Source organism: Rattus norvegicus, chromosome 3, assembly GCF_021556685.1.
Source record: "Rattus norvegicus strain SHRSP/BbbUtx chromosome 3, alternate assembly SHRSP_T2T, whole genome shotgun sequence".
NCBI classification, from domain to species: Eukaryota; Metazoa; Chordata; class Mammalia; order Rodentia; family Muridae; genus Rattus; species Rattus norvegicus.
In genome coordinates this window covers 90,720,492-90,735,506 of record NC_141536.1, presented here as the reverse complement: position 1 = coordinate 90,735,506, position 15,015 = coordinate 90,720,492, and the positions used below count along the sequence as shown (strand labels likewise).

Genomic DNA, 15,015 nt, shown 5'->3' with positions numbered 1-15,015 from the left:
AATTCCAACCATATACCTCAAAGAGGAGAGAACCAAATCCTGTGGGGTGGAAAGAATGGGGTTGCAATAGATCCTTACACAGATGTTCTCATCTGGATCTTTCAACTGCATATTCCACTACAAAAGACACAGGGTACCACAGTTCCTGACACCGGGTACCACAGTTCCTGACACCGGGTACCACAGTTCCTGACACCGGGTACCACAGTTCCTGATACAGGGTACCACAGTTCCTGACACAGGGTACCACAGTTCCTGACACCGGGTACCACAGTTCCTGACACCGGGTACCACAGTTCCTGACACAGGATACCACAGTTCCTGACACAGGATACCACAGTTCCTGACACCGGGTACCACAGTTCCTGACACCGGGTACCACAGTTCCTGACACCGGGTACCACAGTTCCTGACACCGGGTACCACAGTTCCTGACACCGGGTACCACAGTTCCTGACACAGGATACCACAGTTCCTGACACAGGGTACCACAGTTCCTGACACCGGGTACCACAGTTCCTGACACCGGGTACCACAGTTCCTGACACCGGGTACCACAGTTCCTGACACAGGGTACCACAGTTCCTGACACAGGATACCACAGTTCCTGACACAGGATACCACAGTTCCTGACACAGGGTACCACAGTTCCTGACACCGGGTACCACAGTTCCTGACACCGGGTACCACAGTTCCTGACACAGGGTACCACAGTTCCTGATACAGGATACCACAGTTCCTGACACAGGATACCACAGTTCCTGACACCGGGTACCACAGTTCCTGACACCGGGTACCACAGTTCCTGACACCGGGTACCACAGTTCCTGACACCGGGTACCACAGTTCCTGACCACTTCTGGGTACAGTGTTGTTTGCTCAGTGGTGTGGAGCTACAACCCAGCGTCTCACTATCTTAGGCTTTTGATTTCTGTGAGAAAACACCATCACCAAAACCAACTTGGGGAGGAAATGGTTTATTTTAAAGTTCCTTATCACAACTCATCATCCATGAAGTCAGAGCAGGAGCTCAAACAGGCAGGAACCTGGAGGCAGGAACCTGGAGGCAGGAACGGACACAGAGTCAATGAAGAAGTGCTGCTTGCTTGCTCCCCATGGCTTGCTCAGCCAGCTTTCTCATAGCATCCAGAACACACAGTTGAGGGGGTAGTCCTGTCCACAGAGAGCTGGGCTCTTCCACATCAATTGATTAAGAAAATGCACCACAGGCTTGCCCACAGGCCAATCTAGTGGAGGCAAGTTCTCATCCAATATGGCTCCAGCATGTATCAATCTGACATAAAACTTACAATGCTTTGCAAAGCCACTACCACTCAATTACATCGCAGGCCTCATTTCCACAACTTTGATTAGTTTTCTATTTCCTGTTTCTGTTCATTGTCCATCTGGTTCACTTTTAAAGCTTAGCCTTTTATGTTTTTTTCACCATTCCCATGATCTTGTGGATTTATTGCCATTTTACAACAGTTTCAAACGGTGGCAGAAATGAATGTCAGTTAAATTAATTATCATTAACTGGAAGTCATAACCAGGTAGTCTCTAACTTGGGAAGATCCCAAGTTTATTCATGCTTCACAATTCATTCATTTAATAACACTTAACAAAGTCCTACTGCATGCTTGACACAATCTCCTGGACTTATCATGTTCCTTCAGTTACACTGTTACTGTCTTCATGGAGTTTACACTTTATCAAGAATATAAATTTGTACATAATATAAACACACTTGAAAATATGTTATTATTTCCAACAAAACTGAAAACACTGTAAAAAATGGATATTGTCAGAGGTCAAACAAATCATTTGCTAAATTGTTTAATCTTCAAAAACCAGTAAATTGTCCTAGTTACTACAGTAATAATACGATAACAACAGAGTAAAGTATAAAGATTACTATATGACTATAGGAACATAACTAAATTTACAACTAGAATTTAGGTATCTATGTTCTTTCTAAATTCACTTCTAAAAATGTAAGACGGATGACAGCATAAGTGCAGCGCCCTAAAAACCCCCAGCCGTTATCAAGAGCAATGATCCCTTTAGTGCAGGTAGAATCAGGATGCTCCTCAAGAAAACACTTGCCATATCTAAGCAGTATTATCCTCAGCAACAGTTCAGCACTAATATTTTGTTATGCTATATATCAGTGGTTCTTAGACATCAGTCTGCAGCTAAGCACTGATCCATGACAAACTTCTTACCAGTCGACAGCCAAATGTCATTACATGACTTTTCTTATAATGATCTGTCCTTTATCCTGAGATTACATCTTTAAAATACATATATTTTTAATGTTCTGCTTTATAAAATGATGGTGGTGATAAATGATAATGTTTTCTTTTTTAATGTGTTACTTAACAAACTTTGTACTATATTAATAAAAAATAGAGCATCTTAACTTTTAAAATTAAATGATAGAACAAAATACTTAAATGCAACTAAACAGAGGAAGCATAGTAGATAAAAATTTACATAAAATAAATATTAACTATAAATTACCTGATTCTTTTCTCTCAGCACCTTCAATTCTGCACTGACTTCACCATTAGCTTGAGTTTCTTGCTGAAGCAATTGCTGCATATGTTGAAAAGAAATGATGATGTCCTTCAAAACACAAAATAGATCCTCTTTCAAAGTTCGTTCCTCAAATGCATTTCTGGTTTTAAGCGACTTATATCTTAATTTTCACACTATATATTAAACTAATAGCACTTCTATAATTTACTATCTAGAATGATTAGTGTTACACAAATTTCTATCAAGTATTATTTCTAAAAGTCCCTTAACTTGTAAATTAAATTTTTGAAATGGGTCACAGATTCTAAGACATTACTGAACAAGGTAAAATATTCAGAACTGAAATAAACTTGTTGCCTTACTCACCCACAGGTGAGGAATATATAATAGTAAAATGTTGCATGAACTACAATATTATAAAATGACTCTGTAAACCAGGCTGTCACCAATCAAATGGAGGTAAAGCAAGAAAAAAATACAGAATAGAGGAAGAGGGGCCGGGAGGCAGCCCGGAAGTTTAGAGCATTGTTGCTATTGCAGAGGACCCAGGTTTGGCTCTCAGCACTCACTCACATGACAGCTCACAACCATCTGTAACTTCAGGTCCATCAGCTCCAACGCCCTCTTCTGGATTCCATAGGCACCAGGCACAAACATAGTGCATATGTATATATATGCAGACAAAACATTCATATACATAAGATAAATCTATTTTAAAAATAACCGTAGTTTCCCCAAACTATTCTTTAAATACGAAAAAAAAAGAAAAAAGAAAAAAGAAACTGAGGTAGGAAATATGTGGCTGATGATGCCTATAATCTCAGCACATGAGAGGCTGAGACAGGAAGATTGCCAATGAATTTGAGGCCATCATGGGTTTCATAGTCAATTACAAGCCATTCTATGCAGAGACCATGACAAGAAAAAATGGCCCAGCAATCAAGAGTGCTCACTATACAATCATGAGGACCAGACTTGCACCCCAGCATCTACTTAACAGGCCAGACATGTTGCAAGCATCTGTAACTCTGAGGGACTGAAGGGTTCTGGCCTCTTTGTATAGAGATATGTGAGTGTACATGTGAGTGCACACATACAAATGCACATACTAAGACATAAACACACACACACATAAATGTAAAGGCACACACTAAACCCAGGAGGCAGAGGCGGTTGGGACCCTGTGACTTCAAGGTCAAGAATGATCTATATAGCTAATTCCAAGGAAACCTGGGCTACATAGTGAAACTTTGTCTCAAATAAAGAAATAAAATCTTTTTAAATAACAAAACAGAAGTTTAATTCAACTGGCTAGGAATACATAAACATTTCCACTCAGTATATGTTAACTGAATGCCTACTTCACACAGAGGCAAATATCAGTCCACTTCTACTTCCTACTACTGTTTTTTAAAATAGTAACTGATTTCCAAAATATGTGATAACTGGCTTACCTGCTTTTCTTCTTGAATGTGGGTAATCTCTTCATTAATTTTTCTATTTAATTCCAATTCCTTAAAATTGAAGAATTTTAAAGTTATAATGTAAAATTCAGTAAATTCTATATTCAATTCAGTAGCTATGTTTATGTTGAGACATTGGCTCCAGTGAATTAAAGAGTCCAATGTGTGCTAGTACAAAACATAAATGTTAAAACTATAAAACTTCTTCTCTTAAAAGTTATTCAGAGACACCACTGTGCCATAAAATTACCTGAAGCTACATTTGAGTGGGATTAAAATTGTTATGACCAAATTTTGTACTAGGTATTTGCTAATGACAAAGAAATCTAATAATTTAAAAAATATTGATACATTATTTTTATTGTATTAACTTGCAAACAAAAAATATTTTATGCAATTATCCTGAGGTTTTCATACTTTTAATAAGGTTTTAATTTTATAACTGAATAAATTTAATCAAATACCACGTTGAGTCTTTCTTGAAGCTCTTCATATTTTTGTTCTTTAATTATTAGATCTATACTTTCTCCCTCCATCTTATGCTGACAAGTGACCTTGGACTTAATCAGCTCTGAAGCTGCTTTCTTTAGTTCCTTAACATAAGAAACAAAACGCAAATTCAGTATACATATTTCAATAAAGCAAGGCATTTTCATGATAATTTCCAAATCTGTATACACACACACACACACACACACACACACACACACACACATATATATATATATATATATATATATATATATATCCATTATTAAAGTTCTTCTTTGCAGATTCCATACATTTCTTTGGAACAGTATTGTGATATCTCACACACACCATCTCTTACAACTATCACCCTCCTCCTTCTCAAAAGTCTCTTCTTCACACTCACATGTGTCTTGTCTTTTGACATATGACTCTAACTTATCAGTCTATGTATTCATGGGCTTGGCACTTTGCCCTGGAGCCTAGCGGCCTCACTTGTGATACACAAATAAAGACAATGACTGTCTCTTTCCCGACTCCACCAGCAGCCAATACTTAGGCAGGATGGAGTTTGATCATACAAGTCCCTTCCTGATCCAAGACTGCAGAGCAGGCTTGGTCTTTCCCAGACCCAGTACAGACAACTACAGCTGCTAAGTCATGACTGCAATGGCTAGGTCACGCCCAGCAGATCCCCTTTTGCAACGCTTCTCCCTTATCTTCTAGCTCCTACTTCTTTCACTCCCTCATCCACGTTTCCTTAGCCCTAAAGGATAGAGTATAAATATCCTGCACAAGGCTGAGCCCTCAACCATCACTTATTCTCAGCGGATGGAGCAGTATGAGTCTGTATAGTCAATGGCAGCTCACTGCAAAGTGACCCTTCTAACCTATCGACTGAGCTCTTGGCAGAAAAGATCTCATGGTGGAGTACTCAACATAATTTTACTGATCTATCAAGGTCCTTTATGGAAAGAAGTTTTTGAAAGACAGAAGCTAAAAAAAAATTGTGTCCTAGCACTCACAGATGAGATGAGACCAACAGCAAATGTTGGCAAGTGCTGCCAGCTGGGGAGGAGGCCAAGAATGTGGTATCTAGGAAGCTCAAAGAAAACAGGGATTCCACCAAAACTGGATGCCTCCACTCTACACAGCTTCATATAGTTCTGTGTAAATCCCCATTCAAAATCCAGGAGAATTAGTCTTAGGTTCAAATACCATTTTTGGGTAAGCACATTGCATAAAGGACTGTTAATCGTGTGGATCTAGCAGTAGGCAGTTTACTGTCTGGCTAACAAGAACTCTCAGCGTGTTTTAAAGAAGGTAAACAGCTGGAGAGAGCTCAGTTGTGAAGAGCACTCGCTGCTCATGCAAAGGACCCAGGTGCAATCTAGTGCCCTTACAGCATCTTACAAATATCCCTAACTCTGGTTCCAGAGGGGGGCCGTGTCTAAGAGCCTATTCTGACCTCTTCCGGTACCAGGCATGCACATGCACCTGCAGGGAAAACACCTGTATACACACACATAAAATAAATAAATTAAATAACAAAACAAAAATTGAATGACAAAAGCAAGACCTGAATTAGGGAAATGTGTGAAATGGGTGCATACCCTTCATTTGACCATTCTTCCTTGCCATGCTCTTCCCACACTGCTCTCTGTCCTATATCACTGACCTCTGTGAGATCAGGAAATCCGGTGTTCTTTGGACCCCAGTAGGGTTAGATCTGTGGGAGACACCTGTGTAGTAGCGACCTTCCTATAGATCACAATCTAGTGACAGCCCTCCATCTTCAGGAACTCACAGCTCAACCTTCTGTGCTGTAGCTACAGCTCTCTCCAAATCTCACTGTGAAATGGAAACTTCTGGTTTCTTTGGAAAGTCAATTATATCGGATGGTGTTTTGCTGGGGCAAACGTGAAGGAGTATTTTCTTGAGGTGGATACAAGTGAAAGGACATTTTGCAAAAGCAAAATGAAAAGCATGTGAAGAAATGTTTCATTGAAATGGACACAGGTGAAAGGATATTTCACTAAGGCAAACTCGTGAAGGAACGTTTTTGGTGAAGCATAGGTAAAAAAATGTTTTTACTAAAGCAAGCACCTGAAAGGACGTATAATGAAGGATTTCACTAACGACATGCATGAGTCCACCTTACACTACATAGTTGAGCCCCATTTATCATGACCCAAGAGAGAAAAATGCACCAAAAAAACTTTTAGTGGTGTGCTGATGGCTTCATGGACTCAGGCCGATTGGCAGAGTGATATCAGCTGATATAGACTCACATGGAGTTTTACTAAGACAGACTGAGGCAAGACCTGTGGAGGACACGTGATGTTCGGAAGGGAATGTAAATAGAACTGAACTGTCTGTAAGAGGGGCTTGCTTGCATAGTAAGCTCCGCAAAGCTTCTTGGTCTCAAGTCTTCTCTGATCTTCACTTCCTTGAAAGAGGCACAGTGAGAACTTCTCCTGGTGTCCCTAGTGATACTAATCCTTCTGCTGACTCATGCTGATTCAGCTGAGGCCTGGCTGTTCCAAGCTAGGTCGTGCCACCACTGCTGCTCTCCTGACACTGCTGGACTGGATTGCTAGTGTATCTGTGAAGTATTTGTGAGTGGACTGAGCTGCCGCTGGTGAATCCTGTGAACTGAACTTCTGATTTCCTAACAACCCAAAAGAACCTTTTCTAAACAGGTCCACTTCTCTTGAACCCTAATAACCTTTCTTTTCCACTACGTCTGGTGGGTGGTGGGCTAGAAGGGAGGTTAAAGTGTTTAAGAACCATTATTAAAAGTAGGCTTTGAAAAATTAAAGCTTACCCCTCTGCTTCAGTCCCTGTCCCTTCAGTTGTGACTGTAGTTGGCATTTTCCCCTCTACATCTGTAGGATGCTTCACCACCCATTGTTTTCTTAACTCTGTCACCAATTATGTAAACATCCTCCCCATTACACTTTTCCATTACCACTTCCGCTGTATCTTCTATTTCTCCTCCAACTCCATTTAATACAATTGTGTAAAAGAAATTAAGACATCTTAAGTACAGGAGAGGTACAAAGGAGGAGAACTGCTACATTGAACATTCTTTCCATCTATCGAGTACTTACTATGTATCAAGTGCCAACAGCTTCTCTCTTAAGCTTGTAGATTAAAGAGTTTGTTTAAAAGAGTGGAGGAACTCTAGAGAAAAGAACACTAGCTAGCTGGCTATCCTGTAGCAACCAGAGCATGAGATGATGACTGTGAGGCAGGTCAGAAACGCAGGGGTATATCGGGACTATGGGAACAGAAAGAAGGCCCTCATCCAGAATTCTGACTGAAGTTGAAATCAAGAATTTCTACATGATTAATAATGTTTGTTTAAGGCTTTTCTCCTTCCCCAGCTATAAGCCTTACAGTCTTACAAGAATTTCACTAGAAACACCACTTGCATGTCCTAAGCTTTTGTGTAACCATTAGAGCCCCTAGGTTTTCTCTACCAGATAGAATCCATCCAAGTCACCATTTTCGGACAAGTGAATTCCTTCCCTGTTTCAGGTATGGAGAAAATGGGAGAGTGCAAACTCTAGTATGTGACCAGCTACAATAGATGTTATAATAAACTTGCAAACAGTTTAAAACAAATAGCAGAAGAAGAGGTGTGGCAGTTCAGTCCTTTGGAGGCTGAGGTAAGATGACAGCTTAAGCCTGGGGATTCAAAGCTAGCCTGGGAAATAAAACAAAATCCTGAGGAAGCTGAGAGAGGAAGGGAAGGAGGGAGAAAGGGAAGAAGAGGAAGAAGATGAAGGAAGAGAGAACAGAAAAGAAATCGAGGGGACTGAAGGGTGCATTGAAAGCCTGAGCCTGGGGCAAGTGAGGTGAAAACAGAGGCAGGGAATTATCCATAGAACTGTCACTAACGCAAGGACACAAATTCACTGAGAGGAAAACTGGGAAAAGAGAAAGAACAGGGACTGTACAGTTTTGAAAGAGTGGAGGGAGGCATCGTCAGTGAGGCAGAATAATCTTCTGTAGAGTTTGAAAAGACCTTTAACTAGGTCACTTTACACGGGTGCCATGAAATTGACTGAGAAGCCTTCTATACTTGCCCATTGCTTCCTTCATGTTTACACTTCACATCTTAAGCCACCAAACAACAAGGACACTCTATCACACAAAGGAACAATAAAGCGGGTTCTAGCATTTATTGATTTGGGCACTCATTGTATATTACCAATAACTAGTCATGTCCATCTGGGGTGTTACTCTTCTCTGAACTTGTAACAAGAGGCCAATTTCAATAGTATTTAGTAACTATCTAACCAGGGATATTAAGTCTGTCGTTTCCTAAGACCATCTCACGATATATATATATATATATATATATATATATATATATATATATATATATATATATATATATATATATATATATATCACAGGCTGGTTTTAAGTTCACAGTCTTCCTGCCTCCCAAATGCTGGGATTGTAGGAAAGCACCATCACTAGCTCTTGGTACTCCTTATAAAAGTTTGCTCCAACTGCCTCTTGCTTACCAAAACTGGACCACATGCTCGCACTTGAACCTCACAGTAGAGCAAGGAAAGAGTGACAGTGATGGATTTAGACTGATCATGGGCAGTACAATGACTGCTGACATGACCAAATCCATGACCAGAGACTGTTAAATACTGTAAAGGTTACAGTTTGTCCTGACTATGACAGTCATGCACAATATAGTGAGGGAAAGTGGAGAATGCTTTTTACAAATTGTTTGATACTGAATTATCTACCCCTCTTTCAGGTCTTAGTCCCTTTTCCCACAAAAAGTTGTTAGATCCAATTAACAGCTTTCAAATTGTGTTCTGACAAGGCTTAGCAGTGTTGTGCCGAGCTTCTGTTAAAAACTGGAGCTAACAGGAATGGCTCAAGAGTTTTTCCAAGTCTCCCGTCATGTCTACCAGCTCTAGACTCATTTGTTTCCATACTTATCTCCCACATCATAAAAAATTCCATGGCTTTAAAAAAAAAAAAAAAGGATGAGGGGCTGGAGAGATGGCTCAGTGGTTAAGAGCACCAACTGCTCTTCCAGAGGTCCTGAGTTCAATTTCCAGCAACCACATGGTGGCTCACAACCATCTTTAACGGGATCTGATGCCCTCTTCTGGTGTGTCTGAAGACAGCGACAGTGTACTCACATACATAAAATAAAATAAATAAATCTTTATTTATCTGAAACCTAGATTAGATGAACCACATGGTGGCTCACAACCATCTTTAACGGGATCTGATGCCCTCTTCTGGTGTGTCTGAAGACAGCGACAGTGTACTCACATACATAAAATAAAATAAATAAATCTTTATTTATCTGAAACCTAGATTAGATGATCCCGTGGTTTTATGAGATTTAGAAATGATCTGTACTAGATAATTTGCATAGAGCTAGCCATCGTAGAAAACTTGAAGGAAGGTCAAACAACTGAGAAGTTTGACAGAATTTCAAACTTTCCTATTGGGAAAGCACTCAGAAACAAACGAGGCTGCTCAGCCATTGTGTAGGCCTGTACAGCTCACCTGAAGCTATGATGCAGAACTATGTTAGTCTGATTGCAACTTAACTTCATGTGTAAACTGCAGTGCTTCCATTCAGCAATACAGCATGTTAAATTTTCTAGGTGACTGTGTTTTTCATTATTTATATTTATTACAGATATGAAAACAGGGATAGCATGTACTATTATACTACTACAAAAGAGAACAAGATGGGAAGAGAAAGCAACATCAGTGTGCACCAAATCCCAGGTCTCTTTCAGAAGGCTAACAGAAAAGCCTAGTTTTATGCTGGCTCAGTAGAACTACTGCATACTCCTGTCTCATACCCCTATTCCTTCCATTCCAACTGCTTACTCCGTATTTCCCAACTACTCCTTTTCTAGTAGACCATCATTTCTTCTTTTCTTCAATGAAGTAAACAGATGGGATGAAAGAAGTAGAGGGATGAGATACGAGCATGTCATACTAGTTCTACTGAGCTAAACATGGTGGCACACGTAAAGAGAGAGCCCTGCTCTATAAGTTCCTTGCGAAAAAGTATCTTGTTTCACAACTTATATCCAACATAGCTATCTTCAGAAATTTAATAAGAATTAAAAGGTCTAGTGAAATTTGCAGATGATATGATAGTATATTTAAGTGATCCCGAAAGTTCCACCAGAGAACTACTAAAGCTGATAAACAACTTCAGCAAAGTGGCTGGGTATAAAATTAACTCAAATAAATCAGTAGCCTTCCTCTACACAAAAGAGAAACAAGCCGAGAAAGAAATTAGGGAAACGACACCCTTCATAATAGACCCAAATAATATAAAGTACCTCGGTGTGACTTTAACCAAGCAAGTAAAAGATTTGTTCAATAAGAACTTCAAGACACTGAAGAAAGAAATTGAAGAAGACCTCAGAAGATGGAAAGATCTCCCATGCTCATGCATTGGCAGGATTAATATAGTAAAAATGGCCATTTTACCAAAAGCAATCTACAGATTCAATGCAATCCCCATCAAAATACCAATCCAATTCTTCAAAGAGTTAGACAGAACAATTTGCAAATTCATCTGGAATAACAAATAACCCAGGATAGCTAAAACTATTCTCAACAATAAAAGGACTTCAGGGGGAATCACTATCCCTGAACTCAAGCAATATTATAGAGCAATAGTGATAAAAACTGCATGGTATTGGTACAGAGACAGACAAATAGACAAATGGAACAGAACTGAAGACCCAGAAATGAACCCACACACCTTATGATTTTGATTTTTGACAAAGGAGTCAAAACCATCCAGTGGAAAAAAGATAGCATTTTCAGCAAATGGTGCTGGTTCAACTGGAGGTCAACATGTAGAAGAATGCAAATCGATCCATGCTTATTACCGTGTACAAAGCTTAAGTCCAAGTGGATCAAGGACCTCCACAACAAACCAGACACACTCAAACTAATAGAAGAAAAACTAGGGAAGCATCTGGAACACATGGGCACTGGAAAAATTTTCCTGAACAAAACACCAATGGCTTATGCTCTAAGAGCAAGAATCGACAAATGGGACTTCGTAAAACTGCAAAGCTTCTGTAAGGCAAAGGACACTGTGGTTAGGACAAAACGGCAACCAACAAATTGGGAGAAGATCTTTACCAATCCTACAACAGATAGAGGGCTTATATCCAGAATATACAAAGAACTCGAGAAGATGGACCGCAGGGAGACAAATAGCCCTATTAAAAAATGGGGTTCAGAGCTAAACAAAGAGTTCACAGCTGAGGAATGCCGAATGGCTGAGAAACACCTAAAGAAATGTTCAACATCTTTAGTCATAAGGGAAATGCAAATCAAAACAACCCTGAGATTTCACCTCACACCAGTGAGAATGGCTAAGATCAAAAACTCAGGTGATAACAAATGCTGGCCAGGATGTGGAGAAAGAGGAACACTCCTCCATTGTTGGTGGGATTGCAGACTGGTAAAACCATTCTGGAAATCAGTCTGGAGGTTCCTCAGAAAATTGGACATTGAACTACCTGAGGATCCAGCTATACCTCTCTTGGGCATATACCCACTCCTTCTTTAAAAGGGGAACAAGAATACCCTTGGTAGGGAATAGAGAGGCAAAGATTAAAACAGACACAGAAGGAACACCCATTCAGAGCCTGCCCCACATGTGGCCCATACATATACAGCCACCCAATTAGACAAGATGGATGAAGCAAAGAAGTGCAGGCCGACAGGAGCCGGATGTAGATCTCTCCTGAGAGACACTGCCAGAATACAGCAAATACAGAGGCGAATGCCAGCAGCAAACCACTGAACTGAGAATAGGACCCCCGTTGGAGGAATCAGAGAAAGAACTGGAAGAGCTTGAAGGGGCTCGAGACCCCATAGGTACAACAACGCCAAGCAACCAGAGCTTCCAGGGACTAAGCCACTACCTAAAGACTATACATGGACTGACCCTGGACTCTGACCTCAGAGGTAGCAATGAATATCCTAGTAAGAGCACCAGTGGAAGGGGAAGCCCTTGGTCCTGCTAAGACTGAACCCCCAGTGAACGTGACTGTTGGGGGGAGGGCGGCAATGGGGGGGGGATGGGGAGGGGGACGCTCATATAGAAGGGGAGGGGTTAGGGGGATGTTGGCCCGGAAACTGGGAAAGGGAATAACATTCGAAATGTAAATAAGAAATACTCAAGTTAATAAAAAAAAAAGGTCTAGTGAATATACTCAGTAAAGAATGATAAGTATGAAGAAGCTCTGATTTGCCATTGTTTAAAATAAATTTGATCAATTTTGATGTATTCAGCATAAAGTAAATGGCAACAAACACACTTGATGAAGGCACTCAAAGTCAGCAAAACAGACTATTGTTAACGGTACAATAGATACAGTCAATTTACAAGGCTGGTGAAAGTAGCAGACATGAGCATAGTGCTGAGCATTTATGACTGAATTCTCCAGCTTTCCGCCATTTAAGAAACAACACAGCACTTCAGATCCACGTCCCGGAGACTTCCAATGTTAAGTGTGAGCAGAACAGTGAAGTTTCATTAGCAAACTGGAGGAGCAAAGCTTGGCAGATGTGAGTTATCAGCACTGTGTCAACTTTAAAAGAACAATTTTTAACTGGAAAATAATCTTGACTGTTATAATCAAGAATCCCCGCGTTGTGAATTAAAATAGGATAATTTCTCATTTTAAGTCTAAATTAAGTATATTCTGGTCAGCAAATGATATAATGAATGAATCATTATTCTAGTCTGCCATAGGCTAAATGTTTTTTAACTGAACTTATTAAACAAGTTATTGTTTATACCATTTCCAGCATTAATAAATATAAAGAATGAGGTGCTAGTTAAAAGGACTATGGAGGGTGACAAAGGGGAAGATAAATTTAGCTTCATAATATAAGATCTTAAGATGTATAAAATTAATGCAAAGGTAAAATATCTGCTAAAGGATCCTAAAGTTTTCATCTCAACTCACATTTCCAGAATACTTGACTGATAGTCATATTATACATTATTTAATCTAGTAATATCTCTTATATTCAGATGGCTAAAGAAAATACCTTTCTTCCTTTTTCAATTATGTGTATATGTATGGGAGTATAGATGCATAGGGGATGCAAAGAGGGCAGTTACCCCTAGAGCTTGAGTTACAGGCAGTTGCTAGACATCCAACAAAGGTGCTAAGAACCAAACCTGGGTCCTCTAGGAGAACCAGCAAGCACTCTTAACCACTGAGCCATCTCTCCATCCCAACTGATTCTATTTTTTAAAATTATTTTATTTTTATTTTATGTTCATTGGTGATTTGACTGCATGTATGTCTGTGTACCCTTACACACTTGGGAGCCATCTCTCCAGCCCTGATTTTACTTTTCAAAGGCACCAATGAAACTGACTTAGATATAATGTATATCTTTTCTTATATAATTATATCATATAATTACACTTGCTTTCTTATGTAAAGATAACTTTCAAAGGAAAACTGAAAATAGTTTTTGAAATTTTAGTTATTAGTTTTTTAATATTAGCCTTTCCTATACCACTATATAATTGAATTAAGTAAATAAGATTCAAACAAATTAGCAATTAAGTTATTCAATGACTTGTTTTATATTAGTGATGTGTTCAAAGTTCGTTCCTGAGCTTCATTGGCCTGTTAATAAGAGGTATGCAGTTGTATACGAGGTAAAGCCATTTACATAACTTATAACTCTCTATATAAATGAGAATTGGTGATCTAAAAGGTTTTTTCTTCTTTACAAAATTCAACAAACTTCTATTTGCTTCAGTATTTTTCTTTTTTAAATTATGTTTATTTATCTACTTGTGTGTGGGTGTGGGTGCATGAACCACAGCACATGTGTGGATCAGAAAACACCTTGCGGGACTCAGTTCTTTCCTTCCAGCACCCTTGGGTCCTGTAACCTGTGGGTCCCTGCGTTACCAGTCATACTATCTCCTCAGTCGTCTTTCTGTACTTAACAGTACTGTGAAATGTGAAGCTGCTAGAATTAGTCTTTTAGGAAATAACCTAACATGTATCAATTCTTGTTAAAATAATTGTTGCGAAATAATCCCTAAGTTAGAAGAATCTCCAGTATAGAAAACTAATAGATGGCTGGGAAAAGTGAAAATAAATTATTTCATGTCTTTTCTTACTCGTATATATTAATTAATCTTAAGAGCATAATAAATTGAAATCAAAGACCTCCATGAAATACTTCTCCACTGAAAAGCTATGCTTTTAATTTTACAGGCTTTATAAGCTTTAAAATACCCTGAACTTTTAGTACATTGTCTGTTTTCTAACCATTTTATTCAAAGCCGTTAGTGTAACAGATAAACAGCACATGCTTTGATCTCATGAAATTACAACTTATAGTTCCTGCAGTCATAAATACCATGCTGTTTTCTCCCCACCCCTCCCTTTCCAGCACAGCAGAGTCTGCTTAATATCACAGTCTCCTGGAGAGTCTGACATTTACTCAGACAAACAGCGGAGGT

General features: G+C 39.3%; 1 protein-coding gene across 1 annotated transcript in view; it reads right to left on the bottom strand.

Annotated features, from left to right (window-relative positions):
• Ccdc73 (coiled-coil domain containing 73) overlaps positions 1-15,015 on the bottom strand; it is a 139,376-nt gene that overhangs the window by 22,359 nt on the left and 102,002 nt on the right. The window contains exons 10-12 of the mRNA XM_087655159.1: positions 4,469-4,597; positions 3,996-4,055; positions 2,524-2,628 (exon numbers count right to left, since the gene is read on the bottom strand). Of these exons, the coding sequence (XP_087511285.1) occupies positions 2,524-2,628; positions 3,996-4,055; positions 4,469-4,597 (294 nt within the window). The remainder of the gene's footprint in view (positions 1-2,523; positions 2,629-3,995; positions 4,056-4,468; positions 4,598-15,015) is intronic.